The 20,280-nt window shown below is 42.2% G+C and overlaps 1 protein-coding gene across 4 annotated transcripts in view; it reads right to left on the bottom strand.

Moving 5' to 3' along the window:
• Positions 1 to 20,280, bottom strand: part of INO80 (INO80 complex ATPase subunit) — a 97,262-nt gene that overhangs the window by 11,442 nt on the left and 65,540 nt on the right. For all 4 annotated transcript variants that reach the window (XM_084776380.1, XM_084776378.1, XM_084776381.1 and 1 more), the window contains exons 27-29: positions 20,112 to 20,239; positions 14,250 to 14,344; positions 6,146 to 6,218 (exon numbers count right to left, since the gene is read on the bottom strand). In XM_084776380.1, the coding sequence (XP_084632506.1) occupies positions 6,146 to 6,218; positions 14,250 to 14,344; positions 20,112 to 20,239 (296 nt within the window). The remainder of the gene's footprint in view (positions 1 to 6,145; positions 6,219 to 14,249; positions 14,345 to 20,111; positions 20,240 to 20,280) is intronic.

Raw genomic sequence — 20,280 nt, 5'->3', positions numbered from 1 at the left:
GGTGGTGATAAGACAGGAGTACTAAAGGCCAGCTGTGGTGTTGCACGCCTTTAATCCCAGCACTCGGGAGGCAGAGGCAGGTGGATCGCTGTGAGTTCGAGGCCAGCCTGGTCTACAAAGTGAGTCCAGGCCAGCCAAGGCTACACAGAGAAACCCTGTCTCGAAAAACCAAAGACAGGAGGACTAGTATGTGCCTATAGGCCCTGATACCTACGAGCCTCAAGCGGAAGGATCACTATCAAGACAAGGTTGGACAAAACAGCAAAGGGCCCAAGAAGGAGGCAGTAGCACACAGATGCTCAATTTCAAGATGTTATTCTTTTTGTTGTTGTTGTTGTTTTACTTTGTTTTTGTTTTTCAAGACAAGGTCTCTCTGTGTAGCCTTGGCTGTCCTGGACTCACTACGTAGACCAGGCTGGCCTCGAACTCACAGGGATTCATCTGCCTCTGCCTCTGCCTCCCGAGTGCTGGGATTAAAGGCCTGCGCCACCATGTCTGGCTCAGCAATAGTCTCTTAAAGAAATAAAATACTATTAATAGTTAATATCTACATCTAGCTCTTAGTATGCTAATATTATTAATAGTAGACTCTAACTGCAATCACCATTCTGTGTGCAGTAACTCACTTAACCCCATAATCTCTATGACCTCTATTTTCACTATTACATAGTTAATGGCAAAACACACACAGCATGTGCTTAGTATGACCAATCCCTTGGTTTGATTCTCAGCAGTGGAAAAACAAGCAAGCAAGCAAGCAAGCAAGCAAGCAAGCAAACAAACCCTTATTTATGGATGAGATTAAGGCATAAGAGAATTTATTTAAGTGTACAGGCTGGTTCTGTGTGTCAACTTGACACAAGCTAGAGTCATCAGAGAGAAAGTAGCCTCAGTTGAGGAAATGCCTCCATGAGATCCAGCTGTGAGGGGTTTCTCTACTAGTGACCATGGGGGAGGGCCCATCGCACTGTGGGTGATGCCATCCCTGGGCTGGCAGTGCCTAAGTTCTATAAGAAAGCAGGGAGAGGCAGAAGTAGCATCCTCTGTGGCTTCTGCACCAGCTCCTGCTTGTTCCTCTGGCCCTGCTTGAGTTCCTGTCCTGACTTCCTTCAGTGATGAACAGCAAAGTGGAAAGGTAAGCTGAACAAATCCTTTCCTCCCCAATTTGCTTTTTGGTCATGAGTTTTATCACAGCAAAAGAAACCTTAACTAGAGCCAGGTGTGGAGGCGCATGCCTGTACTACCAACACTCAGGGAGGCAGAGGCAGATGGATCTCTGAGGCCAGCTTGGACTACAAAACAAGTCCAGGCCAACCAAGGCTACACAGAGAAGAAACCCCAAGATTATAGTCCCATGGGGGACTGGAAATGGAGGTTGGGAAAACCTTACGCACCAGGATTCCCTGGCAAAGAAACATACACAGTTCTCCTAGCATTGCTCAATTCTCATCAATATAACTTCCTGTTCTATGAATCCTAAAATGAAATGTTTAAAGGGTTCCCCCAAAATTATTTCTAGTCTGCTGCACAATAACCAACCAACCTCAAGTCTTTTTTTTTTTTTTTTCAGTCAAGGTCTATTATGGCTGACCTTGAACACAAGAGATTCACCTGTGCTGGAAATTAAAGTTGTGTAGCAGCTTAGTCTTTTTTTTTTCTCTCTCTCTGCATTGGTATGAAGGTGTCAGAATCTTTGGGACTGGAGTTACAGACTCCAGTGAGCTGCCATGTGGGTGCTGGGAATTGAACCCAGGTCCTTTGAAGAGCAGGCAGTGGTAACCACTGAGCCATCTCTCCAGCCCTGCCTAGCTTAGTCTTAATGCTCACGCCATTTCTGTCCTTCCAATCATTCAGGCTTATCAGTGCTTATGAAAGGGAGGGCATTGTTTGTGTTTGGACCAGCATTTGTCAAGGACAAGATGCCAAGACTGCCTCACAGTCAAATTTTCTCCCCATGTACAGACTGGCTGGCAGTCCCACTATGTAGTATGAAGTCAACACCCTAACACATGGATTCTAAAATAATTCTGTGGAAATCCTTAGAACTGAATCCTGTCTGGAGCTCGGCAATAAAGTTTTCTGTTGTCAATCTTTTACTTCAGCTGTAAGCAGCCACTATGCAGCATCAATCTGAACTAAAATTTCTACAGGGAGTCAATTATCAGCTCTGATCCCAAGGCTGATCACTGACAGAGATGCTGAAGAACATGGTGGGAGTGAGCATGGCTGAAAGCAGATGACAGCCAGGCAGCAGCATCTACAAGGCCTCCTGTGCTACTTTAAGGAGGAAGTCATCTCTTCTCAAGCCTTCTCTGTTACTTTTCCTGGTACATAATACTGCTTCTTTGGTTTGAAATGGGGTTTCATGTAGCTCAAGCTGGCCTTGAACTTGCTATGTAGCTAAGGATGACCTTGAATACTGATCTTTCAGCCTCTACTTACTTCCCAAGCATTAAATATTACTCACAGGTGACTTATTTAAATTTAGATATAGGATATCTCTATGTAGACCAGGCTACCCGTTGAGCGTCCAGTGGTCCTTCTGCCTCTGCCTCTTGAGTGCTAGGGCTCTAGGTGTGCACTGCTATGCCTGGATATGGCACCAACATTTTCAAGATTTATTTATTGATTATTTGTACAGTGCTCTGCCTGCATTATGAGCTTGCACACCAGAAGAGGGCACCAGATCTCATGAGCCACCATGTGGTTGCTGGGAATTAAACTAAGGACCTTTGGGAGGACAGGGCCATCTCTCCAGCCCAGCACCAGCTTTTTAAAGATTTGGGTCTGTCTATTTAAACACCCCATTGGCTCTTTTGTATGATGTCCTTTTTGTCTTGTTTTTTCATTTTATTTTATTTTTTCAAGCAAGGTCTTTCTACATAGTCTAGGCCAGCCTGGAGTACACTGTATAGTGTTCTGATCTCCTGTCTCTGCCTTTCAAGTATTGGGATTGAAGATATATATCACCATACATGTCTGGTCTTGTTTTTATATAAGGTATGATTGTTCAACCATAGTATACGTTAAATGTTTGGGGGCAGAAAATACAAAGTTCTGGCCAAAGCAATTGATTTCTACAGACCTGACGTGGAAATATACAACGTCTGTCACCTGCAGAGGAACATACCAAACTTTACCAGAAGACATTGAAAATTTAAACTGAACCTAAAGGTTTTAGAAAACTCAATCAATCTATATTTCTATCATTGTATGGGGGAATCAAGCTTTGTTATATGGCAGCAGCTAGGCCAACGCTCTTAACAGTGAGCTACATCCTCAGTCTCTTTTATTTATTTTGAGACAGGGTGTTCCTATACAGCTGGATAGGCCTGGAATTCATTTGAGCCCGGCACCTGACTGTGGTCCCACGACTTGGGAGGCTTAGGCAGAGGGGAATCATTTCAGCCTCTTAGTGTGAGGCTATCCTGACAATACAGTGAAATCCCCTCCCAAACAAAATAAAATGCCACAGGTAGGCCATGTTAATCCTTTGTTCAAATCCTGATACTCTTGATCTCGGTCTTACCACGAACTGCATGATCTGCTTGTGAGGCACATTCTGTACTCCTCCTTCCCTGTGCGGTAATTCTGTTCTACCCACTCTCTACCTCTTGCTGTTGCTTCATTACGTCAAGCATATTCCCTTTCCCCAATCCCCCAAGACAGAGTTTCTTCATGTAGCCCTAGAACTCGCTCTGTAGACCAGGCTGCCTGCCAAGTCACAGAGATCCACCTGCCTCTGCCTCCTGAGTGCTGGGATTAAAGGCATGCAGGTTCTTTTGTTGTTGTTGGTTTTATGAGACAGGGTTTCTCTGTGTATACCAGGCTGTCTCAAACTCACAGTGATCCTCCTGCCTCTGCCTCCCAAGTGCTGTGATTAAAGGTACGTGCTACCACCACCTGGCTGCCAACCAGGTTATTTTTTTTTTTTAATTTTAAAAAAGATGTATACAGTGCTCTACCTACACATACACCTGCAGGCCAGAAGAGGATCACATTATAGGTGGTTGTGAGCCATCATGTGGTCGCTGGGAATTGAACTCAAGACCCCCAGAAGAGCAGTCAGTTCTTTTAACCTCTGAGCCATCTCTCCAGCCCCCGACCAGGTTCTTAATCCAAGGCCCTATACTTATCTTCTCTACCTGAAGTGTTTTCTTTCTGCCAGACTAACTCTGGGCTTGTTTTCTCACTCTCTTCAGAGAAACCTTAATATCCCATACAAAACAGAGACATGATGAGCTTGGAAAAATTGATGAATGTGTAACTGTTGGTACTATATGGCATAAAAAAAAAAGGTAAAAGAAAAGAAGAAAAGGGCAGGGGCAAATTTCTATCTTGTAATAGGACAGATATGAGCAACCACATGAACAATACGTCACCACAGCCAGTCTTCCATTAGATGGCAGGTCAGTATACTCTACCTAGGTATGCCAACAGTCCTTAGGCCCTCATGCCATGTCCCACTTGCCCAAACAAGGCAAGGTTGACTCTTATTGGTGATTAGTACTTCCACAGAATTCGATTTTCATTCTCCAAAGCGTACAGTTTAAGAACACCAAGGTTCATCATGTGGGTCCCCTATCAACTGAGGAGTTACTGTGAATTTCCTAGGATCTCTTGATCCTGTCCTACATTTCTCCATGATTTTATGAACTTGCACCCTCCTCATGCTTGTGGGAACTTAGATGCTCAGATTTCAGAGGGACCATGACAGTTACATTGATTGCCATTTTTATTGTTTGTTTGTTTGTTTTTGGTTTTTCGAGACAGGGTCTCTCTGTGTTAGTCTTGGCTGTCCTGGACTCACTTTGTAGACCAGGCTGGCCTCGAACTCACAGCGACCTGCCCGCCTCTGCCTCCCGAGTGCTGGGATTAAAGGCGTGCGCCACCATGCCCGGCCTGATTGCCATTTTTAGAGTCATGACTTTCATAAAACATTTCCCACTTAATGCACTTCAATCTAAATGTTACTATGACTGCTACTAAATACATTTGAATCCAAGGAATAATGCTAAGATTTTTTTTTTTAAAGTGCTTTTCTTTTCCTTTTCAGAGGCTGAAGTATTCTTACCAAGAAAGTGTACATGAAAGGATGAAAAACTGCAAGAATATTATTTATTTTATCTAATTATCAGTGTAATTGCTTTCTGTGGCCAGTCTTTGCTGCTTTGTGGGTTCTTTTTCTCACTCTTTATCCCTCTGGTTTCACTGCCTACCACTGGATAGGAGAGAAAGAAGGATAGAGGGGAGAGAGAGAGAGAGAGAGAGAGAGAGAGAGAGAGAGAGAGAGAGAGAGAGAGAGAGAGATCCTTGGATCTAATTTCTTGTTTCTTCTTTTAGCACAACTACTAACAAATTGCAACCAACCCTCTTGAACAACCAACAACCACTGACTCCACCTATCAGGGCTCTAACATTTATATATCCTTTGAAATTTTCCAGAATTCCAAACATCACACAATCACAAAAACTATGTGCAGCCTGCAAAACCATGCCTCTGCTAGGGCATGAGGCAAATCATAGTCAGATGCTGAGATTAAAACAAAAACATTCTTAGAACGTGTGTGTGTGTGTGTGTGTGTGTGTGTGTGTGTGCGTGTGTGTGTGTGTGCGCGCGCGCGCCTTTTTTTGGTTGTTCAAGACAGGGTTTCTCTCTGCAGCCTTGGCTGCCCTAGACTCACTTTGTAGACCAATGGACTGAGATCAGCCTGCCTCTGCCTCAGAAATGCTGAGATTAAAGGCATGTCACCACACCTAGCTCTCTCTCTCTTTTTTAAAGAAACCAAAATTCCAGGATTCTCACCACAGCCACCTGAATAGCTCTTGAAGTGCAGAACACAATGACATTGCGTTTTCAGGAAGGAAATCAGGCATTTTAGTAATAAAACAATCCTTTATTTGTTTGGTTATAGCTCCTCAAATAAATTTAATTGGATTGCCTGGTTGATCCCGATTTCCTGATTGTTTATTTTCACTGCTATATCTCAACTGTCAGGAAAGTACTTGACACACAGTAAGCAATTCATTAAGTTTCTATTGAATTAATGTGCAAAGATATCATTTAAAGAAAATGGATGGGAAAAACCAAAAGGAAAGGTAAACATTCAAGGAAGTAAGTAGGCATCGTGGTCTCGTCACTTACTGTATCTGCAGCTGTCAGGTTGATACCCAGTCCTCCAGCTCGTGTGCTTAACAGAAACACGAAGATGTCATTCCTAAGGAAAAAGGGGAAGACATGTTAGGAGGAAAAGGAAAAAATGCAATGTGGGGACAGAGAAGAGTCTCTGAAAACAGAATCTAGGGCTAGCCAGAGTGCTGTGGCTATGGTGCCAGACTGATGTGCAAAGGGGTTTTGTCTTTCACCGTAGAAACAGACCTCATGCTATACAACATTACATAAATATTGTTTTTCTTGTGGTGCTCTGAGCACTCAGCCTAGGAACCTGTTATGCTTGACAAGCACACTACTGCTGAGCTATACTTTTCAGCCCAATAGCTTTCTTGTTCTCTTCTGAGACACTCTCTTGTATCCTTGGTGAGCCTAGAACTTGCTATGTAGCTGAGGATGACCCTGGGTTTTTGGTCCTCTGGCTTCCATCACCCAAATGCTCAGATTACAAGGACACACTGGTAAGCCTAGTATTTCCATTAGCGTGTTATTTTTTCTCTTGAGACAAGGTTTTAAATATGTAGCCATGGTTGATTGGCCTGGAACTTGCTATGTAGACTAGGCTAGCTTTGAATTCATAAATATTCCCCTGCCTCTGCTTGAGTGCTGGGATTAAGGGAGGTATGTGCCACCATGACCAGCTTGTTTTTGGTCTGTATTTCAGTATGCGTATATGTATATGCCTGCATGTGCAGGCTAGTCCATAATAGGTGTCTTCTTCTATCTCTGTTCTTTATACTGTGAAAGAGGCTCTCTCAGCGATCCTGAAGTGTGTGGACTGGCTAGGCCAGCTGGCTGGCAAGCAGCAGGGGTCCTCCTATCCCTGGTTTCCAAGCACTGGGATTATGGGCAAGTGCTTCCATACTAGGCCCTGAACTCAGGTTCTCATGTTACTGATTGAACAGGCTCCCAGCCTCCAATAGCCCTATTTTTAATTTTTTTAAAAAGATTTATTTATTTATTACATATACAGTATTCTGCCGGCATGTATGCCTGCACAAATCTCATTATAGATGGTTGTGAGCCACAAATGTGGTTGCTGGGAATTGAACTCAGGACCTCTGGGAGAGCAGACAGTGCTCTTAACCTCTGAGCCATCTCTCCAGCCCCTATTTTTAATTTTTTGAGACAAGGTCTCTGTGTATCCCTGGCTGTCCTGGAGTTCACTCTGTAGACCAGGCTGTCCTCAAACTCAGAGATCTGTCTGTTTCTATCTCCTGAGTGTTGAGATTAATGGTGTCTGCCACCAAGGTAGCCCTATTTAAAAATTATTTATCATTATGAGAGAGAAAGAGAGTGAGTGTGTATCTATGATGTGTGTTTGTGCCACATGCATGTGTGTGCAGGTCAAAGGATGACTTTCAGAAGTCAATTCTCTCATTCCACCCTAGGTTCCAGAGAACAAGTTTTAAAAAACAAAAGACAAACAAACAAACCACTGAGCCACCTCACCAGCCCCCCCACCCCGTTTTTTTGACTAGTCAAAGTATTACTAGATTATGTAGAGGCAAATAAATCAGAACAGAATAAAGATTATATATTCCTCCCCCTGCCCCCTCCCCCGTGTGTGTGTAAGGCACATGTGTTGGGGGACGCATGCACACAAGAACACAGATTCCAGTGTACCACACTGAGTGAGTACAGGTCAGGAGACAGTTTGCAGGGAATTCCGAAAGCTTGGCAAAACAAAAGCTTGTTTTACTGAGTCATCCACTGGCCCTTAAAGCACTCTAAGATGACACAACTCAGAAAAATAAGCATACATCAGGAATTTAGCCTGTTATGACTTCAGTGCACTAAACTCATTAGGACTCACCCATGGAAGATATTTAGAGTGGACATACTTTTAGATAAGGCTCATAATATAGAAACAATTCGATATACTTTTGATTCCTTTTATATTCTAAGTGCTTTTAAAGAAAGAATTACAAAGCAGCAGATGCCACATCACTTGTTAGGCAAGAATTTATTTGCCAAATAAAAAAGGCCAAAGCCAGATCACAAGGGCTTTTCACTGTAAGATTTATTTTTATAAACAAAACAGGTGTTCAACTGTAGCCTGGTGCCTGCAGATAACCTAAGCATAGACTAAGATAATATTTCATTTTCATGTTCCCACCTCAGGTTATCCAGAGCAATTCTAATAATCTATAAAAAAGATTATATTAGTGAAAACATGAAGGCCCTATAAATCTTCCTGTATGCAGTGAGAGCCACAATTAGAGTCAATTCACATGGCTTTTTTCAAGCAGCAGTCTATATTCACCTTTTTTTTTTTTTGAGACAGGGTTCCCTTGTGTAGCCTTGGCTGTCCTAGACTCACTTTGTAGACCAGGCTGGCCTGGAACTCACAGTGATCCACCTACCTCTGTCTTCCAAGTGCTGAGATTAAAGGCATGCACCACCACGCCTGGACTAAACTTATCTTTTTGTAAGATTTAAATTTTATTTTATGTATATAGTATTTTGTCTGCGTATGTTTGCACACAAGAAGAGGACATCTGATCCCATGAGACTACAGTTATAGACGACTGTGAGCTGCCAAGTGGGTGCTGGGATGAACCCTGGACCTCTGGAAGAACAGCCAATGCTCTTAACAACTGAGCCATCTCTCCAGCTCCAATACACAATTTTGGTTATGGAGTCAGACTGACACACCTATGCAGCATTTAAAAAATATATAAGGTAAAGAAATAGAGCACCTACAGAGTTACTCTAGCACACTGACATAAGGGTAAATAGACATAAAAGCAGTAAATCACAATGTAAAATGAGTTTTAATCCATGGGTTCTGGTAAAAGGGTGTGGTGGCACATACCTGAAACAGAAGGATCTCTATGAGTTTGATGCCAGCCTGATCTACACAGCAAGTTCTAGGGCAGCTAGGGCTACACTGAGGCAGTCTCCACTACCACTCCGGGCCCCACCCCCAAAACAAACAAACAAACAAACAAACAGTCCACTAACATCAGAGGGCTCTCACCCCTTTAGGCTCTTCTTGACAAACTCATCTGATTTCTGAAAACTATTTCCTAGACTACAAAAATCAGGATGCTACAAAACATAGTTAAAGTAACTGGTAAATACTCAGAGACATGACAGTCAGTGAAGAAACTACTTTGAAATTAGTACCAGGTTAACCACTAAGCTAGACAGGCCCATTCTTTGCATTCAGAAGCTTACTTTTTTAAAGGCATACCACGGACATCAAAGTATATCTTGGAGGGCCCTAGTTTGACAAGATTAAAAAACTCTGCACTCCCAAGGAAAGTTTTACCAGTTTATCCTTGAATTTTACTTTATTACTTTCTCCTTTCTTCCTCAAAATAATTTGGGGGGGGGGGGTGTGTGACAGTATCTTAGTATTAAGGAAGAATATATTTGCTGGGTGGTGGTAAAGCACACAGCTTTAATCCCAACACCTGGGAGGCAGAGGCAGGCAGATCTCTAGTTTGAGGCCAGTCTGGTCTACAGAGTGAGTTCCAGGCCAGTTAGGGCTGCACAGTGAGACACTGTCTTCTAAGCGATGTGGCTCAGAAATGAAAGGAACACAAGAAGGTCAATGGCTCATTTTTAAAATTTGAATGGAAACCTGGAACTTCACAGGGCCTCAGAAGAATAACAATAATAAGGTTTCAAATAAAAATTAACTAAGGAGCTGGGAGTGGCGGGGGGGGGGGGGTAGTAGTGGTCGTGGCACATGCCTTTAATCCCAGCATTCAGGAAGCAGAGACAGGTGAATCTGTGAGTTCAAGGCCAGCCTGGTATACAGAGCAAGTTCCAGGACAGCCAGGGCTACAAAGAGGAACCATGTCTTGAAAAACAAAAACAAAACAAAATCAACTTAGGTTTTTAAGGCTCAACTAGAGTCTAAAGATGCCCTAATGCTCCACAGCAGCACTGAGACTGCTCTGGTTCAAAATGTCCTCTCCTGTTCTAACACCTGTGTGACATCCACCAAAGGCCTAGGGCTTTTAGAGGGTAACTCAAGAAGCCTCACATCTGAACCCCAAGTGGACGACAGGGAAAGTAACTGAGTATGTGACAGAAAGGCAGGCAAAAGGTGATGGGAACATGTCTTGTTATGTTGCTGTGGCTGGCCTCAAACTTGGCCATGGAAGCTTCTGCCCCCAGAATGCTGGAATTTTAAGTTCCAGGGTGAAACCGCTTCTTTTGGGTATCAATTATATACTGAAAAGACAGCTTCTGATGAGGTACATTTCATATAGCCAAAATCTGCCTACAATCAATGTAATTTAATCACAGAAAATAAGGATCAGACAAATCTTGAGTTGGAGCTTTTAAAGAAGTTAGTTAGTTTCCATTCTGGACTACATCCTCAGATCATTTATAAGCAAAATATCTATAGCCTCTGACAAGTTCTGTTTTACTTAATACATTTTGGGATGATAATACAAGCCAATGTTCTAAGAGTTCTGACTAGACAAGACAAACTACTCGAAGACAACAGTGTAATCTGAATGCCCTCTAGGGGCTGGAGAGAAGTCACACATGGCTTGCTGGAATAGCGCGCTCCTGGCTGGGTGGGTGGAGTGTAGCATCTACTTCAGACACGCCTTGGCCTCACTCTCACTCTCTAAGTCCCCTTTGCACCAAAACACTCCAACAGTGCTAGGCATGAATGGGTGGAGCAAAGGCTTCCTGAATGCCTGAAAAGGCATACTATCACCATGAAAACAACAAACAAAACCCACACTCCAGGCATTTCCCCCATGTTTCCCAAAGGGTCACCCAAACTGCTCAGGTAACTGGCATGGAGGAGATGAGTGGGATCCATCTGGTAAAGGTCAAGGGGCAGGAAGAAGCGAGGCAAAGGTCAACTCATCTCAGAGTAAAGACCTTGTGAATGGCTCCTCGGATCACATACAGGTCACGTGTTCTGAATGCTGCCAGGACATCCTGGCCAAATTGTCTTTAGTCTCAGTCAGACTTTTTCCTGGAAGGATCCCTCATAAATAAGTCGTGTATGAAGGGAATGCAAATGGCTTTTTATAGCTTTTGTTTACACTGGCTGACCTTTGAGCCACAGGGCTTTTGAGTTGAAACTACAATTTTTTTCTTTTGATGTCTTTTCACTAATAATAATGAAAATATTTGGCAAGTATGCCTTTTGTTTTGAAAATCACCTGTTTTTTTTCTCTATTTTAAGATGCTACTTAGAATGTCTTCTTACATGGGAAATGTGCTAGGCCAGAAGAGCACACTGGAATCTGTGAAACTGTAGTTAAGGACAGCTGTGAGGCGCCATGTAAGCGCTGGAAATTGATCTTTTTCAAGAACAGCACATGGTCTTAACAGGCTGAGCCATTCCCAGCACATAGAGACATGTTTTCAAAACCACTGGCACCACTGGTGCCAACAAACTCTTCTTATTAAGTTAATTAGGAGATTAGCTGAGTATGATGGTTCATGCCTGTAATTCTGGCACTCAAGAAGAGCCTGAGGCAGGAGGAGGATTACTGTAAGTTCTAGGCCAGCCTGGGCTACCCTAAAAGACCCTAAAAATAAAAACAGCAATAATTAAAAAACAAACAAACAAAAAACCTTAACACAGAAAGAAATGGCAGAAGCAGCAGCTCAATGTGGAAGAGCCTGCTGAGTTATCATGAAGGCCTGTATTTGAATTCTCTACCATCCACACAAATAGCAGGGCGCAGTGAGACATCTCTGTAGCCCAGCACCAGCACTGGTGGACAGAGACAAGCAGAGCCCAGGGCTTGATGGCCAGCTAACCCAAGAGTAAGACTCTGGCCACTGAGAGGCCCTGTTTAAAAAACAGGGCGAAGGAGTGACACAGAGGAAGACACGAGACACTGACCTATGGCCTCTGAGTACATGTGCACACACACACACCTTCTTTTTCTTTCTCTCCCTTCCCTCCCCACAGGAATTGGACCAGTTAGATCAGCTGTAAACTTAGTCATTAAATGTCAACATGTTAGAGATCTGAGACCAATTTAGGCTACAGTGAGAGACCCGGATTCAGACAAAGCAAGAGCACCAGCCGTTCAAAGACAGTCTGAGTTATATGAGACCGTGTCTCAAGAAAGCAAACAAACAAGTAAAATTATAATAATATGGAAATAAAAGAAATTAATGAACATAAATGGCTGGATGGTTAGTTTTCTTCTCAAGTCTTGAAAGGCATGTTAAGTCCACAAAGTCAGGACCATACTTTATTCACACTGTAAGATCTAAATTATTTCCTTTAAATTTGTTTTTCTCAATTAAAAAAAATTAATTAGCTTAAAGCAGGTATGGTGGCACACACCTTTAATCCTTGCACTCAGGAGGCAGAAGCAGGCAGATCTATGTGAGTTCAAGGCCAGTTTGTCTACAGAGTGAGTTCCAAGACAGCCCTGTCTCAAAAAACAAAAACAGCAAAATAAAACAAAATCTGGTTAGGCTGCACACCAAGTGTATGCAGTGCCCCAAGAGGCCAGAAGAGGGTGTCAGATTCCTTGGGACTGAATTTATAGGCTGTAGTGAGCCACCATTTGGGGCTGAGAACTGAACCCAAGTCCTCTGGAAACACAGCGAGTAAACACTCTTAACCACTGTGCTGTCTCTCCAGCCCCTCTATCACAGTTCTCAATCCCCAAATGTAAGGGAGAACATAAGCATGGGGTTTAAGCCAGGCATGGTGGGGCATGCCTTTAATCCCAGCACTCGAGAGGCAGAGGCAGGCTCTGCCTCTGTGAGTTCGAGGGCAGCCTGGTCTACAAAGCGAGTCCAGGACAGCCAGGGATACACAGAGAAAACCTGTCTCAAAAAACCAAAGGCGGGGGGGGGGGGGGGGGGGCAGTTAACAGACTGATCAGCAGAAGAATTTGGCTTTCTCTTTGAGGAGAGCAGTCACCAGACTCTGCTTAGCACACAGGACATGTAAACCCCTAACACTTAAAATGTATTTGAAATTTCATGAGCTCCTAACAGCTGGGAGAGTTACTATGACTGAGAAGCTACCAACAGAACAGATTGAACTGTAATTTGTCACATTGCTCTATATCTACAATACTAAATAAAAAGCAGAAAGCTCAGAGGAAATTAAATGCAAAAACAAATAAAAAATCAACTCAAAGCAAACTTTCAGAGCTAGCACTTGTCTTGCACATGCTAAGAGAGCCACTGAGCTATGTCTTTAGCCTAATGCAGCTTTGGGAACATTTTTCTTCATAGGCATTGAAAATCCCCTTCCTTGGGGATCAGAAATCTTTTTATTGCCATAGTATCAATGGCTGTAATCCCAGCATTCCAGAAGTGGAGGCAGGAGTATAGGGCCAGCATAAACTACCTGTGATCTCTTTATCCTCACCCTTAAGAAGAAAACACTTTTACTTTCCAAAATAGTAAGTATTGTTGAAGTGAGGGGGGAAAAATGGCTGTGTGGTGACTCCTCCCTGTAATCCTAGCATTCTGGAAGAAGCAAAGGATTACTGCAGATTCAAGGCCAGCCTGGCTTACAGAGCCAGTTCTAGGACAGCAGGGACTACATAGCCACATCATTTCCTATTCGTGTTCTCTTTCTTTGATCTGAATCACAATGAGCAGATTTAGCAGTCTTTGAATAGAGGTGCTAGCTGCATGTGACAGTGCACATCTACAGCCCTGGAGCTGGAAAGGCCAAGATAGGTTTTGCTGTCTAGGTATTTATGGTTGTTTGAACAGAAATGGCCCCCATAGATTCTCTTGTAGGAAGTACGTCACTGTGGAGGCAGGCCCTGAAGTCTCGCATATGCTCAACCTACACTCAGTGTGGCACACAATCTCTCCCTACTGTCTGCAGATCAAGATATAGAACTTTCAGCTCCTTCTCCAACACACTACGCTTGTCCAATCGGTGACCTCCAGGTTCAGTGAGAGTCAGTGAAGCAACTTGGTGAGGGAAACATGTAATGTCGACCTCTGACCTCAATATACACATGCAAAAGGTAGGTATGCTATCCTGGCTGCTTAATAATCTAAGATGCGCTGGCTTAACAAAACAAAACAACTCAGCATTTAAAGCACTAGAGAAAAATGGAAAGAAGAATTTTTGTAATTCCATTAACATTACCTGGTCTGAAAATCAGCAACCATGTCCCGTCTCTCTGAGATCTTGGATGAGCCATCTAGCCTCATGTAGGTATGCTTCCTGTAAACCATGTATTCCTGCCAACCAGGGTAAAAGGACACAAAAAGCCTGATGTCAGTCATTGCATTCTAATATCCATACTAGGCTTGAGTTACTATATACAGAATGGGGAGGAAATGATTGTAAAAGTGTAATAATTGAGTTTATTGTTCTTGTATGGGATTCAAGATCAACCTGTAACCTCAAATCAATCTCAACTTAAAAACTAATCCAATACAGATTTTTACAGGCCTTATAAAAACTCCCCCACATAAAAACAAGATCCCCAAACAAAAATGGCTTTTCTGTCACTAAGCATAATTTTCCAAAGCATGTACACAACCAGTTTCCTTTCAGTGATTAACATTTACACCAGTGTCCCTTCGCCCCACCCTTGGCAAATCCCTGCTGATTAAAGTTCTTGAATTTACAGTCTTGGTATCATAGTGAAACCGATGACAAAGTAATTTTCCTAAGTTGAGCATATTCCTCACATAACCGGTGAGAGAAAACACAACTTTAAGAATAAAGAAAAGATTTTAAGAGATCCAACTGGAAGGATGTTTCCCCCCTCCCAAAAGTTGTGGTTATGTAGAGAGGAAGATCAAATTCATGCTGACTTTCCCTTTTGTTAACCAAGATTACATTACAAAAAGTCCTCTGTAGAAAAGTTCATGCCCAAAGCTCAACAGGGCATCCCAGTTATAAACAGACATACATGTGGCCACTGAGGTGGTGCAGGCTTGCATTCCTAGGCCTTGGGAGGTGGCAACAGAAAGATCAAGAGTTTTAGGTACCACCTCAGCTACATAGCAAATTCAAGGCCAGCCTGGGAGTCGGAAGGTAGGTAGGTGGAAGGCGGGGCTGAGGCTGGTTGAAAACATGAAATGGGAAACAGGAAACAAGTTAATTAAAAAGGGTTTTTGTTTTTATATCAGGCCTTACTATATAGCCCTGGAACTCTGTGTATCAGGCTGCCCCTAAACTTAAGGAGATCTGCCTGCCTCTGCCCCTGAATGCTAGGATTAGAGGTTTGCACCACACTGGGCCAATAATAATTTTTAAATAACTTCGGAATATTATATTTATTACTCGCTACCAGTAGTCTGTTACTTGATAAAATCCTTAGGTACATACAAGAAAAACAAAAACAAAAACAAAACCACCAGTATATATGTGTTAGGTTCTGGGGAGTCGGTAACTCTATCTATTAATAACCATAGCTAAGGTAAACTGTATATCGATTCTAATGCAAATTTTCTGTATTGGAAAAGACTAATCAACCATGCCTGTGGAACAGCTCTGTAAGTCCAGCCACTTCGGAGGCTAAAATCAAGGGAGTAAGTTCAAGGCTGCCTGGGCTACTGAGTAAGCTGAATACCAGTTTGGGCTGCTCAATGAGACTATATTTTATAATAAAATATTTAAGGAGAACCAAGGCTATAGTTAAGTGACTATTTCAATCCTTAGCACTACAAAACTCAATTAACCAAAACCAAAAGGCCAGTAAATTCTCCATTTTGGAAATATTTATATTGGTTTCCTGTGGCAGTAATAATCTTTTCCATGGTGTAACTTTCTCCCAAATAGACCTTATGTTAGGAGGAAAAGTAAGCCTCAACAAATATAGGAAAACTGAAAGTTGTTTTTTTTTTTTTTTTTTTTTTGCATAGCATGTGAGCACATTGGAGTAAGACTACACATAAAAGCAAATAAAATCCTAGTGAATATACAACCTAAGGAGATTAAACATATACTAATGAAGAATGAGTAGATCTCTGAAGAAATCAAGATGAACATAGCAGGGCCTGAGAGATGGCTCAGTGGTTAGAGAGCACTCTGCTCCTGTAGAGGCCCCGCGTTTGGTTCCTAGCACCCACACAGAGAGGCTCACAGTGATGGCCTCTAACTCCTATCCTAAGGGATCTGACACTCTCTTGAGGCCTCTCAGCAACCTACCTCACACAATCTCCCTTTCCCCACAAAAAATAAAAATACTTAAAAACCATTTTGAAAATGAAAAGTCAGTTATTTCCTTTTACAACAAACAACACCCCCCACAAAAAAAAAAACAAAAAAAACAAAAAAAAAAACCCCAAAAAACCAAAAAACCAAAACAAAACCCTGCTCTTAGAATCAAATGGAAATGAAGGCTAAACCAAAACATAGCGTTAATGCAAGTAATCCCAAGAGGAAAGGCTATAGCTTTAAGTGCCAAAATTAAGAAATCAGAGAGCTTACTTTTCTTATAGGACCCTAAGATGCATCATATTAAAGAATCAATGTAACAACCAGTTGGCTATTTGAAAAGATACAATTGACAAACCTTTAGCTAAATTAACCAAGAGGGAAAGATTCAAATTAATAAAATTGGAGATGAAAAAAAGAAATATTACAATACACGCCAGCGAAAATCAGAAAATCATTGGGCCTTCTCTTGAAAACATATACTGTATTAAATTGGAAAACCTAAAATGCACCTGACCTATCAAATTTAAACCAAGATGAGATGAACAATTAAATCTTTTATAATAAGCAATGAGATTGAAGCAAATGGATTTACTGACAAATCCTCTAAAGAACTAAAACCAAATGCTTCTCAAACTATTCCATAAAACAGGAACTTTTTAATGAAGGTACTCTTACCCGATAACCAAAAGCAGATAACAATGTAACAAGAAAGGAAAATTACAGATTAATTTCTTTGAGGTTAGACTAAAAAATAAATAATCAAAAAAATACTGGTACACTGAATTCAAGAACACATTTTAAAAATCATTCACCATTACCAAGTTGGGTTTAGAGATATGGTCATGGTTCAATACTTGAAAACCAATTAATGTGACAGATAAACGGACTCAAGGGACAGGAATTCTATTGTCATCATAAAAAGTGTAGAAAGGCTCTTGGGACTGGAGCGATGGCTCAGCAATTAAGATCATTTGTTGTTTTCAAAGAAGACTATAGTGAGAATTTTGATTTCTTAAAAAAACAAAACAAAACAAAACACCCAGTTAATTATGGGGCTGGAGAGATGGCTCAGAGATTAAGAGCACTGACTGCTCTTCTAGAGGTCCTGAGTTCAATTCCCAGCATCCACATGGTGGCTTCCAACCATCTATAGTGTGATCTGATGCCCTCTTCTGGTGTATATATAAACGAAACAAAACAAAAACTCAGTTATGTTGTATGATCTTTTTGTTTTAATCCCAGGTGTGGGATATGGGGCTGCTTCAGATTGTCCACAGATGCTATGATTTGCCTCATGCACTAACAGGGGAGTGATTTTTGCCAGCTGCAGATAGTTTACATCTGGATCTCTGGGGATTCTTGAGAGGGTATAAATGCCAGAGCCCAGAGAGGGGCACAGGCACTCCAAAGAAGGCTGCTGTTCCCTCCCCTCTGCAGCTCCTGGTTGCTGTTGTTGGAGGAGGAGGAAAAGTTGGAAGTCTCCTGACTATGAAGATTGGACTTGCCCCAATGAAACTGATAATGAGCAGGAAGTTTAAGAGACCTATTACCCCCTTTGCCTTCTAACCTTCTTTCTCTCCCATCTAGTGTTGGGGTGTTGGAAGGGATTGACTGAGGTGGAGAAGGGTGGTAGATATAATAACCCAAATCAAATAGCTTAAAAAAAAAAAAAAGATGCCAAGAGAAGACCATGTTTGATTCACAGCATGCACATGGTGGCTCACCACCATCTTTAACTCCAGATCCAGGGAGATCCAAAGCCCTCTTCTGACTTCCCCAGGCACCAGGCATGTATACGGTTCATATACACACACAGCCTTAGAAAAGGAAAGATTTTTGCGGCTTTTACTAAACCCATTGTGTATCACTCTGTTAACTAAAAAAAAAAAAAAAAAAAAAAAAAAATTCAGGGGACTGGAGAGATGGCTCAGAGGTTAAGAGCACTGGCAGCTCTTCTGAAGGTCCTGAGTTCAATTCCCAGCAACCACATGGTGGCTCACAGCCATCTATGATAAGATCTGGTGCCCTCTTCTGGTGGGCAGGCCCCCATGCAGGCAGGATGTTGGTATACATAATAAATAAATCTTTGGAAAAAAAGTTCATACGCGTATGTGTTTTGACTACATATTTGTCCTGTGAACTACATTTGTGGGGTGCTGGCATAGGCCAAAAGAGGGTGTAAAATCCTCTGGGGCTGGAGTCAGAGACAGTTGTGAACTGCCATGTGGGTGCTGGGAATTAAGCCTGGTCCTCTAGAAGAGCTGCCAGTGGTCTAAGAGCTGAACCATCATCTCTCTAGCCCTCTCTTTGTAACTCTTCACAGCCGGCAACCACCACTCCACCTGTCATTTCCCCAGCTCTCAGGATGAGGCAGGTACACAAGAACTAAAAAAGCTCACTGTAAGATTAGTACTTACATCGTTTTGGGTACTGGCTCCATTTGGTCTGAGCAGAGCATGGGAGGTACTATAGTTCTTTCAGTTGAACTGCTGCTATTAGAGCCTCACTGTACCACCAAACATGGCTGAGGATATCGCTTACCTAGAATACATAAAGCCCTAGGTTCCACTTTCTAAGCTGTATGTGGGAAAATGGGAGACCAGGGTAAAGACCAACTAATCAAAAGAAAAGTGGCTTAATCACCTCTCTTATGATAAAACTTGTTAGGATTTTCCCATCATTTATACATAGGTGATGTCATGAAACAAATCAGAAAGTTTGTCAGGTTTAGAAAGTACCCAAAATCTAAGCTCTGTATGAAATCTAAGACTTAGAGAGATAAAACTGACCTCAATGTTGCTTCTTACATCTCTTGCTTTAAAAAGTTGTCAAATTATTGAAAGGAGCGTGGCCTCAAAATGGATAAACTCCCTGCAAAATCCACCAAACCAACTGTGGCTTCCAAAGAACCCAAAACCTTCTCGCTCCTTTTTAAAATGTTTCATTATTTTCTTTTCTTTTTGAGCGTGGAACGGAGGTCATCAGGCTGCGAGGCAAGTGCCCTTACCTGCTGAATCATCTCACTGACCCAACCTTCCCTTTGGCTATCTCCATTCCTTCTGTATCACTTATCTTAGACAGGAATGACCATGGTAATCTCTTCTTGTTACTCCTTCAAGTAGCTGGCTAGAACACAGAGCCTTTCATACATTAAACCCAAAGAAACATAGCAGCCCTTTACACAGTTCTGATGACCAGATACTTAGCCTCTTGCAACTCTCCTGTAAGACACTTCACAATGGTGGCGAGTGATTATTGCTCCTGTTCTACTGTTTCTGTCTACGATCTCCTCTTCCACAAATAAGTCATTGGTCAAACAAGAAACTAGAGAGAACCTAAACATGTTTCAGTAACTACACCAAAAATGTATCACACCGGGTCTTTGATGGCTAGTCCAGTGGTGAGCCATGGCTGTACACTGCCTCAGGAGATTTTAATTATTCTAATTCTCAGACCTCATTCCAATGTCTGCAATATATAATCAAGAGGAGAACCATCAAATCTACCTCTGCTTGAATAGCTTTTCTCAGAATTTTATATTAAAAAAATCTGAATCCCCAATTCTGACTTCTATACAGAATTCAGATATTTCCATGGCTGGGATCTGCTTTAAAACAATGGAATTTCTTCTCTAATGAAAGAAAAGTGTTCTACTTCATTGGCTAGGGGAGAAAACAGAAGTCCTCTGCATTACTGGGGAAGGAGTTCACTCTGCTCCTTTTGTAGAATGTAAAACCACAAAGAAGAGTTTGGGGGCGGGGGTTTCCCAGTAACCATGGCTGATATTAGGAAGGATGTCAAGGACTCCTAGGTCCCCAAGGTTCCTTCTCCTACCTCCAGCAGGTCTATCATCCTGGTCATCTGAGAATAGATAAGGACCCTATGTCCTTGAGACTTGAGCCGAGTCAACAGGACATCAAGGGCATACAGCTTTCCACTGTCAGTGATGAGGCTCTCCTTGCCTGGGGAGAAAAGAGGGGTAGGGGAGGAAACTTTAATTGAA

Source organism: Acomys minous, assembly GCF_964271855.1.
Source record: "Acomys minous genome assembly, chromosome: 3".
Lineage (NCBI taxonomy): Eukaryota > Metazoa > Chordata > Mammalia > Rodentia > Muridae > Acomys > Acomys minous.
This window is presented reverse-complemented; position numbering and strand designations above follow the sequence as displayed.